General features: G+C 37.0%; 1 protein-coding gene across 5 annotated transcripts in view; it reads left to right on the top strand.

Annotated features, from left to right (window-relative positions):
• Positions 1 to 22,914, top strand: part of STARD9 (StAR related lipid transfer domain containing 9) — a 136,773-nt gene that overhangs the window by 51,380 nt on the left and 62,479 nt on the right. For all 5 annotated transcript variants that reach the window (XM_044435855.1, XM_044435856.1, XM_044435854.1 and 2 more), the window contains exons 8-16: positions 5,071 to 5,140; positions 7,112 to 7,184; positions 7,691 to 7,758; positions 10,031 to 10,128; positions 11,054 to 11,254; positions 15,541 to 15,638; positions 16,150 to 16,227; positions 18,042 to 18,116; positions 18,826 to 19,005. In XM_044435855.1, coding sequence (XP_044291790.1) covers positions 5,071 to 5,140; positions 7,112 to 7,184; positions 7,691 to 7,758; positions 10,031 to 10,128; positions 11,054 to 11,254; positions 15,541 to 15,638; positions 16,150 to 16,227; positions 18,042 to 18,116; positions 18,826 to 19,005 — 941 coding nt within the window. The remainder of the gene's footprint in view (positions 1 to 5,070; positions 5,141 to 7,111; positions 7,185 to 7,690; positions 7,759 to 10,030; positions 10,129 to 11,053; positions 11,255 to 15,540; positions 15,639 to 16,149; positions 16,228 to 18,041; positions 18,117 to 18,825; positions 19,006 to 22,914) is intronic.

Genomic DNA, 22,914 nt, shown 5'->3' with positions numbered 1-22,914 from the left:
AACCCTTGCTAAATCCAGTCATCTTTCAGGAGCATCATGGGTTGTTCCATAAACAACCCACACAATGTTGCTTATTTGAGGGTGAGTTGTTGCAATATATGAACTGACCCACTGTTAGGCATCCTTTCTCAAGTGCTGGAATTTAAAACTGTTTTGAAGTTTGGGGGTTGGAAGGTTCAAGTTCAGGTTGGAATCAGTCTTTCTAACCCTCTGATTCAAAGCCAAGTTCAGCTGAACTCATATGAATGTCTAATGGAACTAATTGTTGTTTATTGTACTGTATGTGTTTTAATTTAACATATTCATTATTTTAAGGTTTTGTTGTAGTGCCTAAAGTAAAATAATATGTCTTGGCATTCACATGACTGAATCAAATTTTAAATTATCTGAAATAATACATGGAGGACAAGAAATACTCTTCTGTTGTCTGTCTGTAGCTGAAAATTTATTGATTCCTCATGACTGTACAATGCCTTTATGAATGAGAAATCATGCCTTATAATCATTTTAAACAACCTTGCCTGGAAAGAAAATGAAAATTGTCCAGCTATTTAGATATGACTTTATTAAATAAACTGGTAAACTGTCGATCTATGAAGAAAGAATGAGGTTTGAAAAGAAATAGTTTTTTATTGTAAATCAGAAAGAAAGACAACATTCCGGAGCTGTTAGAGATAAAAGATATGTAGGGCTGTATTTATGGCCTGAGGAATTCAGCTGCAATATATCTGGCATAGCTGAGGACCATGGGTTTTGCAGGTGCACTGCACACATATAGAAGCCTCAGGCCTGAGGTCATTCTACAGCCTTGAAGCTGCAAATGGAACCCTCTCCATGAGCTCCATCAGTTTTGACACACTCACCCAGTGCCACTTGGGTATTTTGGGTGCAGTTTTCAGTGGTATTCACCTGTTAATCCCTTGGCAAGAAAAGCAAGGGAATTTTGCCACTCTTGCCAAGCAGTGCACCTGTAGTTGGGCTTAATCCATGATGGATTGTATCATGCTTGTCTGAACAATAAAACAACCAGCATGGGTAAAAAAAAAAACTATAAGCCATAGTTTGTCAGGGTGATTTGCAAGGTAAAAATAAGTCACCCAGACAACCCCATCCTGGGCTTGATTGGCATGACAACCAACTGTGACTTATTCAGATATACGCAGCTGATTTTCCATATCTAGTTAATCCAGTCAATGTGCTGGGCATGTCCAAGAAGCTGTTCAGCAAATTCATATTATTTCCAGAATGGATTGATGCCCACCTCTGATAACATTTTAAATTTAACCACAGCTTCAGGAAGCTTTTAAACGAGATACTTTTAATCACAAATGGTTGAGTTCAGTCAGATGATCTATATAAATAGTGGGGCTTCTTGTATTTTCACATTGTGGCATTTGCAGTTTTCATGTGATAACCTTTCCTACAGGAATTGGGAAAAATGATTGCAAGTAGTGAAAACTTACACTGTTCTGATCTGTATGGTCAAAAATATTCTATGGTGATATGAGTATTTCTTCTTAGATTGGAGTGAACCTAGACATTTTTATTAGTGCTTTCCAGACTTTTATGAAAAGAACAGTGTCACTGTGTATTAATAATTAATAAATATGTTAGTAATTATGAATTTGGAGATCGTGCATAGAGTCTACTGGACTTTTGGCTGAAGATTATTTGCTAGTTATTCTTCCAGCTGCCTGGGCATTTTCTCCTTAATTAACAAGTAGACTTAACACAATCTACTTACCAAAAAAAGGAAATAAAGCCCTGTTCCATGAAATTGTTTTATAATGGAAATATATGTACAGGATTGCTTCTAATAAACTAGGTAAGTAATGTCCATCTGTAGAAGTGATGTTCAAAATTGTGTTTCTTGATGGCATTTACCATTAAAGAGTGACTTTCTAATAGAGATCAGAGGAATGGTGTAAGAAGGGCATTGAAGAGTAATGGTGACTATTCAACTTCTGGGAAAGCTGCTTGAACACTTCATATAAGTCCCCCATTGCCTAGCATCTGCCTCTTATGATAGCTCCATATGTTCCCACAAAGCTCTGAAACATGCCTGCCGCTAACAGTGAAATGTTGTGGTTGATACTTTTAGAAGGCTTGGATAGATGCCTAAAAAAATGAAATACAGTCTTTGTTAAACAGTGTCATGTGATAGATTTAAAATGCTGATGCAAGACTGAATGCACTGATTGATTTTAACTTATTAGTCAGAGGATAGCTTGGTATATGTACACACATTTCAAATTTTTAAAAATCAGAAGTATGTACAATTTTATTTTTCCTTTATTTAACTTATTTATTTAGAGCAGCAGTGACTCTTCAGATATGTTTGCTACAACCCTACCATCAGCCCTAGCAGCTGTAGTCAGTAGGAATGGATAATGGAAGTTGTAGGCCAATAATCTGGAAAGCCACAAGTTGTATATTCCTTCATTAGAATATCCACCAATATGCAATGTATGCGACCCATATTTCTCTCCATATGTATACTCTCCACGTTAAGTTTAATGCAAACTACTGACAGTCAGTTTTTTAAAGCTTACCACCTCATTTCATTTCATTTTCTTTTATTTCATTTCCAAATCACCCAATAGCCAAAGCTGAGCCATTCACAAAAATCCAATTAAAAATGCAACATAATAAAAATGCAATCTAAAATTTTTTACATGCAAAATTTAAGAACTATTTTAAAAGCTAAAAAGTTACAATAAGTTGCTGGAATCTGAGAAATCAATTGATATCAAAAGCTCTTTCATATGCTGCCGTATTCCTGGAGAAATAGCTTCACATTAAACATTTTGGGTGTTTGAACTATTGAACTATTTGAACTATTGTTATTCATTGCAACAAATATTTGAACAAATATATCTTGGCCTTTAAATGCTGAAAGCCTTTCTTCTTACTGGAATGGTTTCAAAATTCTGATTTACAGATGGCTCAACTGTTAAGGAACCAGCCTTTCTTAAATCAGGAAATTATGTATTCAAATACAGATTTCAGCTGAGATAGATTCTGAGAGCTTTCTGTGCTATTTAAAAAGCAACAAAACTGTGTTTTTCATGCCACTTCTTCTGTATCAGTGTAGCAGTTTTAATGTTCAGAGTAAAATGTAGATTACATAGAGTATAAATATTTGTTGCAGAAAGTTCCATAAACTGTTAATGCTTTCTGTAAAGAGGTATTTTCTTTTATTTTTCATATTCCTTCTATGAACCTGGGCATTCATTAAGATCTGAAGCCCTTTTGAGGACTCCATTTACTTGACAAACATGTAAAAGTGCTGTATTATCCTCAGTCTGTGGAATGTACTCCCCTTAGAGTTACTATTGATTCTCATTGGCCTTTGATTTGTTTAATGTCTTAATACTGGTATTAATGCCAGTTTTAGTGGTTGTGATTTTTATTGCTTTGCTTTCTTGTACACCACCTTGGTGGTTTTTACAGAACGTTGATATAAATATACTTAACATAGTAATAAATAATTTTATAAATCTCTGTCACTTATCAATGACCAGGACGAGGTGATAACCATTCTGCTGACTAAATTCACAGATGGTACCAAAGTGGGGGTGATGGCCACAACTGAGGAGCAGGTGATCCAGATCTGGACTGACTGTGGAAGTGGGTGGGGGACAACAGGATGGCGTTCAATGTCTATAAGTGCTAATAGGTGTCACAGGTACGGGATGGGGGACAAATGGCTGAAGAGCAGCACTTGTTATTATGAACCATCCTGAGACGTCTGTGATGGGACGGTATACAAAAGCTTTAAATAAATAAATAAACTTAGGAAAGGGATCTCAGTGTGGCTTCCAGTTCTAGGGAGATGTTGATACTGCTCTCCATGATTTTGGTGCTCCCACAACTGGAGTACTGTGTCCAGTTCCAGGCTCTACATTATAGGAGAGACTTAGCTAGGTTAGAATCGGTTCAGTACAGTGTCACAAGAATAATATCCAGGTTGGAAGGGATGACATATGAGGAGAGATTGAGGGAACTGGCTCTTTTCAGCCTGAAGAAGAGCAGACTTCAATGGCATCTTTTTAGTGACTTACAGGTATGTGAGGGATGTCATGTGGACGAGGACCATGACCCGTTCTTCCCTGCAGTAGAAGGCAGGATGCTTTCCAATGGGGCAAAGCTCAAGGAAGCAGGCTTCAGTTTGAATGTCAGGATGACAGTTAGGACCCCTGTGATATGGCATGAGCTTCCAAGGGAGGTGGTTGAGGCTCCATCAGTAAGGGTATTTAAGGAAAGATGGGACAATCACATGTTGGAGATTACATGAGCGGAGTCAGCTGGAGCTGGGGGTCAGACTAGATGGCCTAGGAGACCCCTTCTGATTTGCTTTGTTTCTATGTTTCTAAGTGGTGGTATAGAAACAAAATAAATAATAATTTTAATCCAGGGTGGATTCATATGATCTTTTTAAAACAAATTGGAATGTCATGCTGTAAAATTGGCAGGACAATATAAAAAGTCGATACAGGTAACCATTTACAAATTGATATATATTTCATATATAAGCCATTTCATTCCTACATACGTAATTAAGGATACAGTCCTATGGCTGTGAGATACAGTCCAGGCAGCCATAGAAAAATCTGTAGCATTGTATGTAGATTGATATTTAAGAACTTGCTTGTCTGCAGCATGACACTTTCACCATGAATTTTGCAGTGTAGCATTCTTCTTCAACTTGTAGTTTCCTTTTTTAGCAAGGTCATAGAACAAGCATTAAATAATTGTTTTCTCTTCTTTTCCTCATGTCCGAATTTCTGTTGATATCAAGTAGTAATAACCAAGTCTCAAGAAACTTTGCATTTCATTATTGCCAATTAAATTATTCTGATCTCTCTTGACTGCACAATAAAACATCAACTTAGATCAGGATCCAAACAACTGAACATGAAACAGTTCCTGAGGCCTTTCCAGTTTCTTGGTTGCTCTAACCCATGGGTCCTCAAACTAGGATTCTTTGGATCCGGACTGTAGTAGGCCTAAACAGCAGGGAGGAAAATTCATTAACTATCAATCCTTTATTTTTAAAATGTCTTGCAGGTCTTTCTCAACATGTGGTTACTGACTACAAACAAGTAGTTGGTCTTCTGGAAGAAGGAATAGCAAACAGGTATTTTTTGTTTCCCTCCAAAAATATTATTTCCTTATTTATATAGATTTTTCCAGCATATTATAAACCATCTTTTATCAGACAGGAATTTTTAATACTTGTAATGAGCATGACATAGTAGTATTTCTCTAGGCATTTAAGATTATATTTTAGTACTATCTAATCTTGATTGTGTGGAAAATATGGATACTTAGGTAAGCCCTAATTTAGTTAAAATAGTTTCTGAGGATAATTCATTATAGACATGTTTGTTTTTACTAATATTCTATTATATAATATTATAAATATTATAATATTATAGTATAATAGTTGATATTACATTAACTAAGATAATGTAAGACTCTGAAAGATATCTTTTGATCGCATAACTATAACTATATGGGGAGCATATAAGCAGGATAATATAGCATGACTAAGGGTGCTTCCAGACAAGGCCTTTACTGTGTCATCACACCATCTCCTTCATGGAATTTTTGAAAAGTCACGTATTTTTATAGTATTTTGTTTGCTGTTGTGAACCTCCCTGAGAGTTTTGGGTATTGGATGGTAGATCTTCAATTTGTAGCATTCCCATATTTCCCTGTTGCTTCTTCCATCTTTTTATCAGTTTTAGTTATTTATTTAATTTCATTTCTCTACTGTCCAGTAGCAGGAGCTCTCTGGGCAGTTCACAATATAAAAGATACAATAAAATACATTATAAAATTCCAGTGTGGAAATTTAAACCAGCTAAACATTCCAGTATACAAAAATATTAAACAGTTTAAGACCTGGAAACAGAGATGTTGTCCCTGTCCAGATGGAAAATACCTGGGCCACCAGCCAAAGCTGGTAAAAAGCAGTCAGTGCCACTTAGGCCACCTCAAGTGACAAAGATGGATCAAGGAGCGCCACCAAGCTATGAACCTGCTCTTTTAATGGGAGTATAGTCCCATCCAAAACAGGTTGAACACCCACCACCCAGTCAGAGGGACCATCCCCCAACAACATCACAGTCATAGTCTAGATTCAGCTTCAGTTTGTTAAGAATTGTGCTGTAGGCTTTTGTGTTACTGTTGCTTTTCACAAAAAGTCACTGAGGAATTGGAAATATTTTTCTATTTTCTGAGTTTAATTGGATTTGTTTCCCCACTAGGGAAGATGATGATGATTGTCTGCCAGTTTCTGCCAGCCCATCCAAAGTGCTTCTGGGACACTTTGAAGGGACTGTCACTGGCTGTCACTCAACTTTCATGATCTCTGCGGTAAAAAAAAATTAAAAAAAGGTCAACAGGGAAAAGGTACACCAAACTGTAAAAGGTTCACAATCGTGGTAGAGACTATGGGAGACAAGTCACTCCTCCCACACTGTCCCCCAGGATACCTGGCGGAGGAGGCAAATAATGCACGGAGAGCCGGATCGTGCCTCACATACACCACAGGTTGTTTACACAACAGCCAACACCCCCCCCCCCGCTTATTGTCTATAATTACCCTGACTGTTGTTTTTTGCCAGGGTAGGTTGGTGTGACTTGGGAACACACTCGCTATGTAATATTGAAAGCCTCATCATTATTTGTGTGTGTGTCTCTAGCGTAAGTTTTCTGTCAAAATGGCAGCATAGATCAGAGTGATAAAACTGTCATAAAACATTAAATAAAGCCTATTGGTACAGTGTTTGAACATCATGGCTTTTAAAATATATTGATTTTAGAAACGTACTTATTTAGCTTTTGTGTACCTAGCGCAATCCAGAAGTATCAACATGCAGAAGGGCTTGCGATGGAGCATAGATAGCATTTGATAAAATGTGCTTTCAGATCTGAGTCCAAGGGTAGGTCCAGAGACATGCATAGCTGGCAGCAATAGTGTCACCAAATTGAAATCTTTTTTGGACTGTGGTGTGTCAACTTGATACTTTTTGCATAGCTCTCTAGTCTTCACTTGCCTCGCAAAATATGAAATATTAACTCTGCTTTTCGTTATGTTTAGAATTACAGCAGCTACGCATGTTCATGATGCCAGCAGCAGATCTCATGCTATCTTCACCATTCAGTATACTCAAGTTAGTTCCATTTTATATCCCAGCATTTCTGAAACCCATTCAGACAATGTTTATAGGCATTGTTTTGAATATTAGAGGCATGTACCAAAACTAGTTGCATGCTTTTAAAACTATGGGACCTGATCTTATACATGTAGGTTTTAGTATTTTCTTAAAATGGGGCTGGAGAACATTTTTTCAGCTAAGAGACCTATTTTCTTCAGTACTCAATTGGGGGCCGCATGCTAGTAGTGGGAAAGGCCAAAGTCAGACGTGGATGCACCACCTCACATTCTTGTAAAGGAGAGGACATATACTCTTATTTCAGATAGTCTTCCAATATGGTATTATTTTGTGCAAGTGACTGTGCATGAATTGGAGAACTGGTATTGTCCCCTCATTTATCAAACCTTAGACCAAATCTGCAACTGCTTTTCAAATTTGTTGGATAATCCAGGGGGGGAAAAACCCCAGAGGGATCATACGTGCATAAGAGTAACTGAATTCTGTTTTTAATTTTCCTCCAGGCTATACTAGAGAACAATCTGCCATCTGAAATTGCAAGTAAGATCAATTTAGTGGACCTTGCAGGCAGGTAATATTTTTGTTCTTGAAATAGCACTGTTTACTTTTCCAGAGTAATTTCTACATATATGTATTAGCCATGGAACTCCTGTGCATTGCACACAATCCTGGATCATGTTTAAAGCACACCATTCACACAGACCAGTAGGCAGAGGGACTGTATCTGTGGACTTCAGCATAAACCTCTAGCTACAGTGAAAGGAGAAATCACTATCACTGTGTGAGATATTTTTCAAGGAAGTGGTTTCAGCGTAGTCCAGAGTCCTCCAGAACACAATTTGAAATGCATAGTTGCATAGTTATAAACTGACAGAGGCCATATTACAAATTTTACTTTTCATAAATTCTAATCTGACAGTCATTATATAGTGGAAGCAAGGAAGTTTTTAAGAGAAATCAGGGAGACAAAGACAGAAGAAGGAATAGATTTCATAAGATAAGTACTAAACAGTATCTATTTAGTACTTATCCGTACTTAAACAGATTTGGTAAAAGTTTATTTATTGTGCATCATGCATTGGGGTTTGTATATAATAAATTAGTACTGAAGTTAGCAAATTGAAGAGTTATGGTTTGGAATGCTTGTGCCTCCTGGTGGATATACATTGGTTATTTAGAAGCAAGTATAGTTACATCATTTTGAGTAAATTGAAGAGATAATGCATGTTAATCTGTACATGATGCATGAAAACAAGAGGTAGAGAGAATTGTGGATCATGTGACTAATAAGGTGGGCTAAAATATAAATAATAATAACAATAAGATCCTGAGCTTGTTTGCACAATCAAGCAAAGCACCTTGGCTTGTTTTAGTCCCTGACTATGCCTGGTACCATGTCCTTATTACCCACCAAAGCAGAATTTGTCATGACTGAATCTGTGTCGGCATAGCTTGTTCCAAAGGAGATTAATGTCACTTATGCCATGGTGGCTTGCTTTGATTGTATGAACTCTCTCATAATTGTTGTTGAGAACTTGAGTTCCTCCTTCATGCATTCAGAAGTCACAGACCGTTTTCCTTGCAAAGCATTCTTTACTGACCCAAAAGCTCAAAGCACCCAGACTGAATCTCTGAACATGTACAGAGTATGAGCATGCCTGGACTCCGTCCCTGCAGGAGGGACCTTCTCAAAGCGAGCATATCACCTCTCCTTGCACGGATTCTCTAACTGGGCCACCCTCCTCTGCTGAATCAAGGGGAATACCTTATGGGGAATCAGCTCCCCAAAGAGGTTCGCCTGACATCTTCTTTATATTCTTTTTGGCAGCAGGCAAAGACCTTTGTATTTATCCAATATTTTAGTTGTTAGGTAACTTTAAAGGTTTTGATTGTGTTTATTATATCTTGTGCTATTGTGCCTTTTTATTGGCTTAAGAACTCAAGTTACTGTGTAGTTTTATTGTGAGATTGTTTCTGTTTTGTGATTTTACTATTGTAATATATTTGCTATCTATGTCCATTTTTATTATGTATATTGCTATTATTATGCATTGTATTTGAAACCCACACATAGTAGCTTACAACGTTATTTGTTGCCCCCAAACAAGCCACCCTTTGGGAAACAGTCTAGGTTCTCATGACATGACAACCTCCAGTGACTTGTCATATGCAATGCGTTCTTTTGTTTGTGTGAACCAAGTCACTAAAGGGTTACATTAGCAAGGATCTCTTGAGTCTTTAAGAAGCATCAGCAAGAATTTATTTAAAATCACCTATGTAAAGCATAGTATTCTTTTACGTACAAAATATCCTGGTAATAAATTAATGTGTTTAATAGTTCATCTTGTCTCTAAGGTTGATGCTCATCATACATCTAAATTTCCAGAAGGTTTTAAAGTACTCTTAGAGATCTAGTGGCAGTTGAAAAGCTAGGGCCAAGGGCACTTGTGGCCTTCCAAATGTTGTTGTACTCCTGCTCTCATTATGTCAGACTGGTGGCCATGCTAATTGAGGCTGATGTTGGAATCTAACATCATCTGGAGAGCCACAACTTCCTTAACTCCTGTCCTCAGCCCACTGATGTGGCATGTAGAAAGTAGTTTTCAAATTGCAGTCCCATAATTAGGAAACTGCTTCCTTGCTCACTTTTGCAAAATTTAAAATTGTGCATCTTTTGGAAATATGAAATCTGGTTTTTGGTTCTGGTGAGAATTGAGTAGCATTTTAACATTTTGAGGGCTGATTCTTTGTTTTTTATATTTTGATTTTATACTGGTGGCTTTTCATTGTTGCTTTTCTCAGAGCCATATTTCTCATTAACCCTCTTCCACTGTGTGTTTCAGTGAAAGAGCTGATCCTAGTTACTGCAAAGATCGGATTACAGAAGGTGCCAACATTAACAAATCACTGGTTACTCTTGGAATTGTCATCTCAACTTTAGGTATAAATGGTATTATATTTTATCTGGATAATAGCTTGACACAACACTGCAGTACTAACTAGCATACTGAATTGGACCATGAAACATACCAGACAAACAATCTTGATGCTTCTAGCTTGGTACTGTGACACGATTAAGTGAAATTTAAAATATGTATTTCAGTAGTTTTCAAAGGGAAACAGCTTCAGCTTAAAAGAGGATAACAAATGAAACATTTTACATGGGGACATGGCCATAATGTAAATAACCTGTCTTAACAGAACCAAGAATTAAGAGGTTATGAGAAACAGAACTTTGGGGGTGCATATTTTTCTAAATATGATTTTCTGTTATTTTACAATTCAATACCATGTTCTTAGGCCACACAGATGGGTAGAAATAGCCTTCCTGGGCAGAGAGCATCCATGCTATTTTCAGCATTTTTAAAAGACAAACCAATCTGTAGGACAATGTATGCTGATGCAGGAAAATATGAGCCCATAACTGCTGAAGGGAGTTGTCAGTAAGCTATCTGCTGACTTCAATAGCAGTAGCTTATTAAGAAAACTGGGAGCTTCCTCCTTCCATTCCGGAATTGCTGGATGAATACTCTTGCTTGGGAACTGTAAAACACAGGGGATCCTAAATTAACTAATACTTTTTAAAAAATGCATCTAAGGTGAGGTAGAGGAAATTTTACTATCTATTAACACTCATGTCTTTGCTATTACTGACAAAATTCATGTTCCATCCAGCAACCCACCAGGAATAATGGCATTATCTGGTAGTAAGATGATATTTACAAAACATCACAGTTTTATTTCTCAGCATTTGCAATACACTAGTGACATAAGTGCTACCTTGGGTAAAGATCTTTGGATCTACCCCAACGAGAAAGTGATGTGTATTTGGCATGCATCAGAAACTTGTTGTTTTCCCCCTCTAGCACAAAATTCTCAGATGTTCAACAGCTGCCAGAGCATAAACAGCATAGCTAGTGAAGGGGACAGCAACCATACAGACAATCACTGTGGAGCCAGTATCAGCAGCCAGAAGCGACAAGCTTACATTCCATACCGTGACTCCATTCTCACCTGGCTTCTGAAGGACAGTCTGGGCGGCAATTCCAAGACCATTATGATTGCAAGTAAGTTCAAAGCTCTTATTTCCTTTTGTGTTGAATTAGAACACTAAGTGGTATGTCTTGAACTTTGGATGCTACAGTTTTTAACCTCAGCATTTTTAAAAAAATGTATTTTGGGGAACATACAGGGTGATTCTTTGTGTAATGGAGGACTTTTCTCCTAATTAGTTTCTAATAAGGAGAGTTAATCAGTTTCTAATCAGTCTTCTTAAAATCTGAAAACTGTGAATCTGAGTTTCTGTTTCTATTTAAAAATGTATAAATATTCTATGTAATATTTCTATTTTGAATAAATGCAAAGCATAGAATATGGAAAGATTGTATGCCTTCACAAGTCTTTAAAAACTGACTACTGCAGGAAGATTTTTTTCAGAGATGAAACTTTCAGTTGATAGCATTTTGTAGTGAACATGTAAAACCTTCCATTAGCTTTGTATGCACAACTCTGCAAAACATGGAACTTTTAGAAGGGAGGTCTTCTGTAATCAACATTATTCTTCTAAGTAGGAAGCTGATTTTCAGAAATTCATATAAGGCCATCCATACCTCTTTCAAATTATGTACAACATAGAACAGCATAAATACCTAATTTGGCAATAGCAGTAATATCAGCATGGATGTGGAATGGCATCTTCTATCATTCCAAGAATGCCATCATCTGTTTCTTCATTTGAATAGATTTATATGTCATCTTTCAGTTGTGTTCTATTATACACAGGCTAGCTAATAGCATTTATAAAACAAAAGCAAAATCTATTAGCAATATAATAAAAGCAAGAAGTCTGTTAATAATACATATCCAGCAGATCAATTGCTGTTATAAATACAATAGCAGAATGTCAAGAGAAGGGAAGCCAGACCAAGCTCTGAGGGCAGAGATTTCCATAATTTAGCACTTCCACAGAGAAGGCTTTCTTCCTCATCCCAGTTAGTCATGTTGCCACCATCAAAGGTCTGGAAAAGAGCCACTCTGCCATTTTGATGGAGAAGGCAGACACACATAGAGGGGGTGATCCAGAGCTGCCTAGAATCAGTGATGTGTGCTCTCAAGGTAGTGTACTCATCAAACCTTTATTCCCACATTGGAGATCAGTTGAATTTTCCAGAAACTCTTATTGCAACATGGTGTAATTCAACCTAAATGTAATTCAGGCATGTGGCAATCTGACCTGCTGAGGAATGAGTGCCGCTTACACCTAAATCCTTCTAACAACCCAGAAGGTTTTTAGGTTCCTTGTTTGTTTCCTTGATGTCTGTCTCCAAGGAGAGTGAACTGTAAGATGTAAACTGTGCATTACTTTATAAGATATAGCTCACACTTAAGCTTCCTTACTCAGAAGTAATTTAAGAGTCAGGTACCATGCTAAGGTCCCAGTCTGGATTGGGGATTCTACATGTTTTAGTTTAAAGAGTGATATGTTGCTTTGACCTAAGGCTTGGATTGTAAGCCTCTGCTCCAGTGAAGGTCCACCATAATCCATATTTTCAACAAAACATATTTTATCATAAATGTTTCTTTATTTTTGTAATCTGTCCATTCACACATAGCCAATAATCAGGTGAGAATTCCAAAGGTACATTTTACTATCCCACTTTATATATTTGTCTGCTTCCACCCATCGCTGCTTCAGTGCCAAGACCATGAAACTTATGGTGCAATTCTATGCATGTTTAGATGGGGAAAAAGTTGTACAACACTCACCGTAGCTGGCTGTGACATGCTGACAGCCGCAGAACTTTTTCTGTCTAACAGTGCATAGGGCTGCTCCCTTCAACCCATAAAATTTGGCATGCATCCTTGGGGTTGTTTTGTTTTAAAAATGCATTGATTTAATTATTTCAAATTTATCCATATGGTTGAAATCTGTAGTGATATTTTCAGTCACTAGAGGCAGACTTCCCTTAGTAGACCATACAATTGGAAACCTGGGAGATTTGCAGGCAGAGACATAGCTTGCTCCTCCTATGGTTCCTCCCTCCCTCCCCTGAAAATGGAGTAGAAAGAGTTCTCCCTCAAGGTCTGTACGGGTGTAACATAGCAGTGGCCATACCTAGTGGTGCCAACTCACCTGATTTTACTCAGAAAGGTCAGCCACAGTGTATCAAACACTGCCAGTTATATAAATTTGCTTGCAGTCTTCATCCTGGTGAAGCTTTTATTGTATAATGGCCCTGCCTGACTTCTGGAATTTTACAAAGGTAAAGATGATTCTTCAGTTTGTAATCCTCCCATGTTTTCTCACTTTTTCTGTTTTTATCCCTTTCAAACAAGCAAGCCAACACCAACTATTAAGGAAGAAAACAAGGAATAGGTGTACAATCCTTTTTAATTGATAGCGCTAGGGCCCTCTTTCTGAAAACACCGGAGTTTCTAAGTTTTGGTTTCAAGTCCCTGTTTAGTCAAAAACTTGGTAGTTAGCCTCAGAAGAGTTCATACAGGGGCTTGAGAGAAGCCAATTGAGGGAAGATAATTTTCTTCTATCAGACTAAACACCTTAGTTGATGTCTTCAAAAGAATTTTTGTCTTTAATCATTTATATGTATTAAAACTTGTTTGTGTGTATAGTTTTACCCGGTCACGGTGGGTTATTGTTTTGTCTGAACCTTGTATGTTCTCTGCAGGGTGGCTTAATTTTTGTGAACAAGCCAGCCTGAAAAACTGTGGTTTGTGGTAGGACACATATGGTGGACTGTTGCTTTGTCCAAATTCAGGACATTGGTTTTATAATGGGGTTTAAGAATTGATTACAAAGCTTTTTGGCAGGAGAGGCAACAGAGGACATACTGCTCTTTACAATCTTTATTTTATGGAGTAGCTGATGACTCAGGAAAATGTGGAAAGAGTAGAAGACACTGACAAGTCAAAACGAGAGAATTCCCTTAACCAAGGATACTACAGTGGTACCTTGGCTCACAAACTCCTCAGTTCACAACCAAATCAGGTCACAAACAGACATTTCGCTGCAGGTCACGAACTCCGCATTAGGTGACGATTGCGAGTGTGCCCACCTTCCCTGCATAGGTGCGATCTCGGTCATCTGGGGGGCGAGATGGCTGCATTCGTGCTGGGGGGCGGGGGGAGATGGCTGCAATTGCATCCGTGTTCCCTGCCTGAGCACGTCTGTGCCCACCTCTCCCCCGCGCACCTGCCTAAAAAGAATAGTTGCAGAACAGATTAACCTTATTTACATTGACCCTTAATCCTGGAACAGATTAAGTTTGTGAGCCAAGGTACCCTGCCCTTTTAATGCACTCACTCCATTTTGCAATCCCTGCCCCCATTTTTTTATGCTTCTGAAGTACATAATTGGATTCCTCTTTTCTCTTACCATAATTTTCCTTGGTTCTTTGAGGTTATGTGCAAATTAGCATATAAACAGCTTTGCCATCAGTTACCTTGTATTTTATCTACTCCATCTCTTTGGCAACTGAAACATAGAAGGACACTGATTAGTAAAGACCTTTCCTCCCAGATTGGTGAATCTGCATACTTGGCCTCTTGTCGAAGAAAGGGGAAAACATTTTTTAAAGGTTATAAACACATGTATGTATTCCTAAAGTGCCAAAATCACAAAGGGCAATGAACAAATAGGGGTAATAGTTGGTGTGGGGAGAGATAAGGCAAGTGCTACTACAAAGCTGGGTGGAGGACTGAGGAGCAAGTATGGAATGAACAAGCTATAGTAAAAACCAGTCATGTGTTGGGCATATTGTGGATTCTTCAGCACACAAACAATCCACCGGCTGTGTTCAAACACCATGACAAGCCACCCTGGATGGTTACCATGGTTTGCAGCTTTTTACCATGATCTACCTGACACACAAATAAGCTAGATGACTGAAGCAGCTCCTGCAGTTGCTGCTTTTTCTGTGGTAATTGCATACCATGATCATTATCCTGGGTTCATACAACGTAACAAGCAATGGAGGTACAAAGAAATCATAGAAAAAAATTTTGTTTCTCATTAGGCCAAACTTAGCATGGTGAACTACCACAACTAGGGTCAGACAACAGAACAGCCCAGTAATGCTAAAAAAAAAAAAACCCAACATAGCTTGTTGTGTTGTCTGAATCCAGCCACTGTGTCTTACTTGCAGAGTGGCCTAGTATGGTTTACATGCCTAGCCATTCTTATATGTTATTCCTATCTGGAGGAATAAAACGTGCTGTCTGTCTGTCTGATTTCTATTCTACCCATTAACCAATGAGCTTTTTCAATCAAAGTATTATCTTTGCTGTGTTTTAAATCAATCCCTTTCTCTCTCCGTCTCTCTCTCTTCATTTGTAGCTGTCTCTCCTGCAAGCTCTTGTTATAATGAAACTATGAGTACATTGCGATATGCCTCAAATGCTCAAAACATTATTAACAAACCCCGGGTAAACGAGGTGAGTTACCATGCTATTTTTTATCCCTTCTCAATAAAGTTTCTTTTTCATATATCAGGTAAAGCAGGGTCTTACTTACAAAAGACTAACAGAAAATCTGCAGGCCTACTTTTTTAAAGTGTGTATGTGTGTAGATAACACTGAAAATCTCTAAGAAGGGTCACGGTATTTTTATTTCCCAGTTGTTTCTATTTTAACTTTACAATTGTTCACATGTTTTAAAGGTATGTTTTCATTGTAAATTAACTTATAACTACACATGCTCTCATACTGTGTAATTACGGTTTGAGTAATAACAGCAGAGCTGGAGAGTTAAGTAGGTTACAGTAGGTAACTTAGAATGGAATCCATCATCCTTCACTTCCCCCATCCCCAGTAACTGACAGGCTGTACTTTATGGAACAGCAATGCCAGGATGCATCCTGCAGATTTGTTTTAGAATCATTTGTTTGATATTATTTATTTTCATACTGCCACATTTTTAAAGAATATTTGTCCTCTGCTTTTTCAGGATGCAAATGTGAAGCTGATCAGAGAACTACGAGAAGAAATAGATAGATTGAAGGCTATGTTGATGAGTTTTGAGCTGGTGTGTAGAAGTATCTCTAAACTGAATAAAAATGAATTGTTTGTTAGCTCTGTATATAAACTAATTTTAGAAGTATCATCTTTTAGAAGTATCATCTTGAAGCTGGGGGTCAGTCCAGGTGACCCTGGAGGCCCCTTCTGACTTGCTCTGTTTTATGTTTCTATTTTCTGTGTTATATTTCTTATATCTGATCTCATTAGGAATATAGGATATGGGCTTATACAAGGTCATATTATTTGTTCAACCAGCCAGTACTTCCTACTCTGACTGGCAGAAACTCTCCAGGGTCTTAGTCAGAAACCTCTTCCATCACCTGATACCAGAACCTTTTTATTAGAGTTTTTGGGTATTTAACATGGAACCTGCTGCATGAAGAGGATTCATTCTACCACTGAAGATCCTTTCCCTCAATAGATACATATGTTGCCAGTTAAATAAAACAATGTAACATTTCAAATTAAGTAAGATAGGACTCAGATGATCTCATTAATTACCAACCATGGTTTTTATCCCCAAAACCAAAGAAAACTTCACATAAAACATAATACTGGATGCATTTGGAATTGTTTGTAGCTGCTTGCTAAAACAATATTATGATGTTGATATGATTCTTAGCTTTAACTCAGGTGGCGGCGGTGGCTGCTAACTTATTTCTATACCACCCAGGAGCTGAAGCTCTCTGTTTATCCGAATACTGCATTTATTCATGTTTGCAACACCAGATATTCTTCAAACTTCTTGCTTTGAGTCCTACAGGCAGACAATTGCTTTCTGGAAGAAAATTTTAATCATTATCTCTTCCAAAACTAGATGCCTCAAAGAGGGTTATGACTCCTTTTTTGGGACTTGAGTCACAGGATGTTCTACCAGTTGCAGCAATTGTTCTTAATTCAAAGAAATAATAAAAAGAAAAAAACCTCTAGGAATATATGCAAATCTTATACAGAATTCTGTGTCTGTCCTTGTTAAAAATGTTAAAATGTTAAAAAGAGCTATTGCCAATTTTGAAAACCTGTGCACTTTTTTTTGCATATCCTTTATCACTAAGTCAAATTATATTGAGCAGAAGAATACATAATTAATTTAAGGAACAATGCTATTCACTCAATCCTATTTAGAAAAAAGTCACACAACTCCCAATATTCTTCAGCCAGCATGGCTGGATGGTAAATAGGATTTATAGGATTTTTTCTTTCTAGACCTGCATAACATTGTACCCTTAAAAAAAAAACTGAACTTTTAGGACCAAAATAATATTCTAGATTGCAAGCTTCACACCTGCAATTTTCTTTTTATATTCCATATGCATAATTGGTACTTTTGTGAATGTCATCATATTTAATTCAATCTTTACATTGCATTAATAATATTTCAGTCACTGACATCTCAGTTCTGATTAGCAGCATATGGAGGCAAGGATCTTGAATCTGCATTTTGATGCCAGGCCCTCATATCTCATGACTTTGTACTCAAGATGCCAAAACACTGCAGAGTCATCTCAGAGAATTTGTCTCTTCACTGGGATAGAAAAACTTAGGTCAAATCTGCTTGTCATGTCCTGGGGAGAGGGTGCAATCCCTCTGCAGCTCTTGAAGGAAAGGACAGTTATAAATTCCAGATTTTCCCTTTCCCTCCAAACTATCACTAGCTGTTTGAAATATTAGAAATGTTTTATAAGTATATAAGCATTGTCAAATGCATCATTACTGTGAAGCGATCCTTTATGTTCTTTTGGCTTCACCTTATCAAAGTTAAATCATTTAACTTGAATGTGGAAACTTTAGCAAGAACTCTCTAACATTTTGTTTCCATAGAGGAATTCTAGTCCTTCATGGAGTGATGAAAAAGAAGGAAATCTAACAGAATTAGTTCTTCAAAATGAAATTAAGGTATGTACATGCCATAATTTTCCAACATCTGTGCAGTGAGGATTGTTGGCTGATCTTTTATAAACCTTTGTTTTCAGTGGAAGAAAATCTGCAGACATCATTTCCAAAGGTCATTTGTAAAATCCCCCATGTGGAGCATCCTGTAAATGCAAGTGAATTAAGAAAGCCATTCTAAGGCACCAGGGTATCAAACTAAGAACTCTTGGCAGTGAGGATCAGGTGCCTTAATATTTTATTTATTTATTTAATACATTTTATACCATCCAATAGCCTGAAGTCTCTCTGGGTGGTTAATTTGTGCCACTGTTGCAGTTAGCAAGTGGAGGAAACTTTGGGTCAATTACGCTGTTATGTTACAACATCACCACTAGAAATAGTAAGCTGGAGTAGTACTGCAGCTTTCAGCCCAGCAGGGGCTTGGTAAAACAAGGAATTAACAGGTTCTATAAAGCTTCTGACTGTATCTTGGCTCCTTGGTTTGAGCAGATCTTCTCCAATAACTACACTGATGCCTGTCTTAGTGCTGTGGAATCATCCACTTGCTTCTGGATCACAATCCTAGCCATAAACAGGCTGATAGGCACTATTTCTCAGCCATAATCATGGTAATTTGTACTCTTTAATGATGTACTCAATTGCAATTAAAATTGGCATCACATGATGTTATTATAACAAGCACTATTTTTCTCCCCATTTACCATCTTCAAAGATTGACCGGCTGACCAAAGACTGGACAGATAAGTGGATTAACAGGAAAGCTATCATGGAAGAATATAGTGTGGATATCAACAGAAAAAAAGCTGGAGTGATGATAGACTCAAGTTTACCTCATTTAATGGCTGTTGATGATGATATCCTTAGTACCGGAGTTGTTCTTTATCATCTCAGGGTGAGATGGGATACATTTTTTTCAAATGTTAACAAGTATAATAATGGATGAAGAGTAAAAGGTTGTATCTTCTTGTAAAATATGGGCACAAATCTTATATGAAATTTTAAAGTTGTGAGGGAAAATGATTGTACTCTTCTTTAAGTGGAGTTTAAATCTGTTTTGAGAGATATGTAATCTGTAGTACTCCACCAATATTAAATATAAAATTACATTTCTAAATTAAGCCGCCCCGAGGCTTCGGCGAATGGGGCGGCATAAAAATGTTTTAATAAATAAATAAATAAATTATGCATCCTATTCTTAATATGTTTGTTTATAGATCTGGTAAACAGAAAGGAAGGTTATAGGTTTTTTTGCTTGATCATTACTATGCAGACATAAATAAAAGCAGGTTTTTAGGGAAAGCCCAGATAATAAACATCCCACTAATATTTTTTTCCTTTCTGTGTCAATGGCCTTATGTGAATGCTGACATGGGTTGATAAAAAGTTACTACCTTTTTTTTGAAATATGGATAGTCTAAAAAAAAAAAAACTTCAGAAAGACTCAACTTGCCAAATATTTCTCATATATAGCTTTTACCACTTTAAATGAGCTTGTGAAAGTTTAATTACATGACTACTAAGAATTTCATGTCAGAGGACACAGGAAGTAGGAAGTTTCTTAAAGACCTTCACATTGCCAAAGAGCTGCTTTATATTCTCCTATCTATATTCTGTAGGTAATTAGAAAATTAGGAAAGCCAGGGTGAGAAATGTTAATCATCTAAAAAATGGAAGGCAATGATACAAATAGTAATATATGCTGCTTAAATTTATTTTCATGGTAGGCGTGTCATGAGTGGAGCTGGGGGTCAGACTAGATGGCCCAGGAGACCCCTTCTGACTTGCTCTATTTCTATGTCAAAATGTACTTTGTAATGCAAGCAACTTTCCCTCTTTCATTTATGCATCTAATTTCCTATGTATTCTTTTAAGAAAATTATAGTAAGAACTTGCTTTTTGTTGTGATTTATTCCCCTAAAATTGTTTAGCAAACGGCTTCCTTTGAAATTTTCCATTAAGGAATCCTGTTCAAGAAATGTGTGAAACATGTACACTCCATATTCTCTTCTCTTTTCTTTTTCTGAACTAACTTCCACTGTTGAAAACAAGCCTTTTGAATATCATCTCATTTCAGCTGGCAAGACATTTCTATAATTTCAAACAACTTGCTTGCAGTTAGTCAAGTTAATCTGTCCTTTTACTTCTTAAAAAGCAATGATGATCCAAGAATGTTAGTGTTCACATTTTTCATTGCACATTCCTTATATGCATTGGTCATCCTTAATCTTAAAGTTGTGGCACATACAGGTTCTCATGATTGAATATAGTTTTGGTTATTTGGGACAGGTGCAGGATGCCATATTTGCTTAGACAAAATGCATCTACCTAGGTGTCCCATTGAAAGAGGAAGTTGAACCCTTTCCACAATACTTTTTTTGTTTGCTAAAATTACGTGTCTATTGGGAAAGGAAAAGTCTTTAACACAGCAGAATAATTATTTTTCCACAAGTATTGTAATTTTTACGATACTTGATAAAGACTTGAGATACTTTTGCACAGAAGGAAGCCTGGTTTGCATGCTCAGCAACAGGATCCTCATTAAGCCCTCTTATCTATTTCATTTATACTGCACTAACAACTTTGTACCTTATTTCTTTGCTTTTAGATGCTGCCTTTTCTTTTCTTTATGCTTTGCTTTTTTAGATTAAGGTTACCTTCATCTGAGGAGCAAGAAGGTAAAATACTATTTTTTTCCTTTATATTGTCATAATTTTCATGGTAGTATGAGAGGTCAACACATGAGCAGTTGTTAGAGATAGGACTGATTCCTTTGGGGATGAAGGGAAACCAATATTTTTCTGCATACTTGACAAGCGAGAAGTTCCCCTCTGTTCATAGGTGTCTCCATACTATTTATTTATCAATTAGAGCAGAACTGCCTGTTTTGCTATAAGAGGAAGTGCTACTCCCGTAAGACATTGGATTGAAAGAAAAGGCCTGCCAATAAATATAGGGAAGCAGGAGCAACTTCTGACAATTTTTTTTCTATTTGTGTAGCCTTGAGCAATTTGTCGAAGTTAGCATAGCTAATCCTTTCCTCTGTATGAGTTCTAGACAAGTCTAACACAACACCACAGAAATATGGCCAACTCCAACAAAGATGGAGACAAGGAACAGCCTCCAATTCCATGGACAGAAACTGATCAGACTGGCTGTTAAATTTAACTTCAATGTGGGATGGAACAGCATTGACCACCAGAACTGAAGGCAGCATGTTAGTTTAGGAAGTGCAGAACCGGTTGTGTGGCACACAAGGCTCCATCTGTGAATTAAAAAGAACAGCCAGAAGTTTAGAATGAAAAGCTAGGGGAACTGCTTTCCTGCTTCTCCTGCCGCTTTCCTTATTCACCTTCCTCACTCTTTCTAATGGAAATGTCAGTCTTGCAATGACTATAATTCACTCACCACTGCAGCATTTAATAACGATTGTTATTTTGTTGTGCTACCCATCCCTTCACTTTTGTCCTTGCAAGGTATAGGTTTCCTTTTTTAAAAATTGTTTATCCTTTACATTGTTCCTGGCAACAACTTTTGCTTCATTCATTGCATGGGGAAATAAAATCGGTCTGCTTCATTTTGATGCAAATGAAGTAAATGAAGATGAAGTTTACAATTCTGCTTGTACTTTAAATTGTTTCTGAGATGCCACTGATTTCAATAAAAACTAAGAACTGTTGTATGCCAGGCTGTAGCCTAGCATTGTATCATACTGCTAGTAGTAAAGTTGAGTTCAGATGTGTGTATAATTAACTAATTGATTTTATAAAGAGATTTTATACATCAAATGAGACTCCTGAAATTCTCTTACACCAAGAGGCAACTGTTAGAATAGTGCATTGGTTTAGTAATACTATTCTTTGTTCTTGGACTCAGAATTTAGTTGTGAAATGTTGTACTTTATTGTATGGAAAATATTTGAAAATATGCATATTGAATAACACACATGTCCTATATTCTATTTAATAGTTCTTGGGGCATCTATTTCATATTTAATCAGTAATAGATCTCTTAAAGTGTGGCATGCCAGTAATAGTATTAGAACATTTTCTTCCTCCTAACATAAATTCACCTACCAGTCATCATTGTTCTTTGGTAATGAAACATACAAATGTGATTATGTTTATTTATTTATTATTTATTTATTAAAATATTTCTATGCTGCCCCTTGCCGAAGCCTCGGGGTGGCTTACAACACAATAAAATACAATAAAATACAAAAATAACAATATAACATTAAAATTAACAATATAAAATAAACAAACACTATAAAAGAACAATATAAAAGAAGTCGCCCTGGCCAGATAAATAAGCAAATATTGTTAACAATTAAAATGACGTTTAAATAAAAAGGTCTTCACCTGGCGCTGAAAAACAAATAATGACGGCGCCAGGCGGACCTCTCTGGGGAGTGCATTCCATAGATTATGTGACTATAAATTAATTATACACACACACACACACTCATCCTATATGTTTCCCTCTGTAAATATATTTTTGCCTCAGTGAATATTAAAATTGTTAGGATAATTCACAATTAGCTTGTGACTGATTATCACCTAGATGATTACAAAAAATTCTAAAAATGGGGCATTTGTACAGCTCTTCCTCAAAATAGAGTATTCGGAATGTAACTCCAAAGGTTTATGATAGTACCAGGACATACTAAAAGCTGAAATTTGACATATGTGTAGCCTATGAAATTTAGATTGGAGTAAGAAAGCAATTTGACGGTCCTCAGGCAGCATCCGAGGGGTGATAGGATGCTACAGATGCTGGAGGTACAGCTTCAGTCTTGAGGGAG

The sequence above is a fragment of the Varanus komodoensis genome, unplaced genomic scaffold (genome assembly GCF_004798865.1).
Source record: "Varanus komodoensis strain SLA01 unplaced genomic scaffold, ASM479886v1 scaffold3, whole genome shotgun sequence".
Taxonomy (NCBI): Eukaryota; Metazoa; Chordata; class Lepidosauria; order Squamata; family Varanidae; genus Varanus; species Varanus komodoensis.
This window is presented reverse-complemented; position numbering and strand designations above follow the sequence as displayed.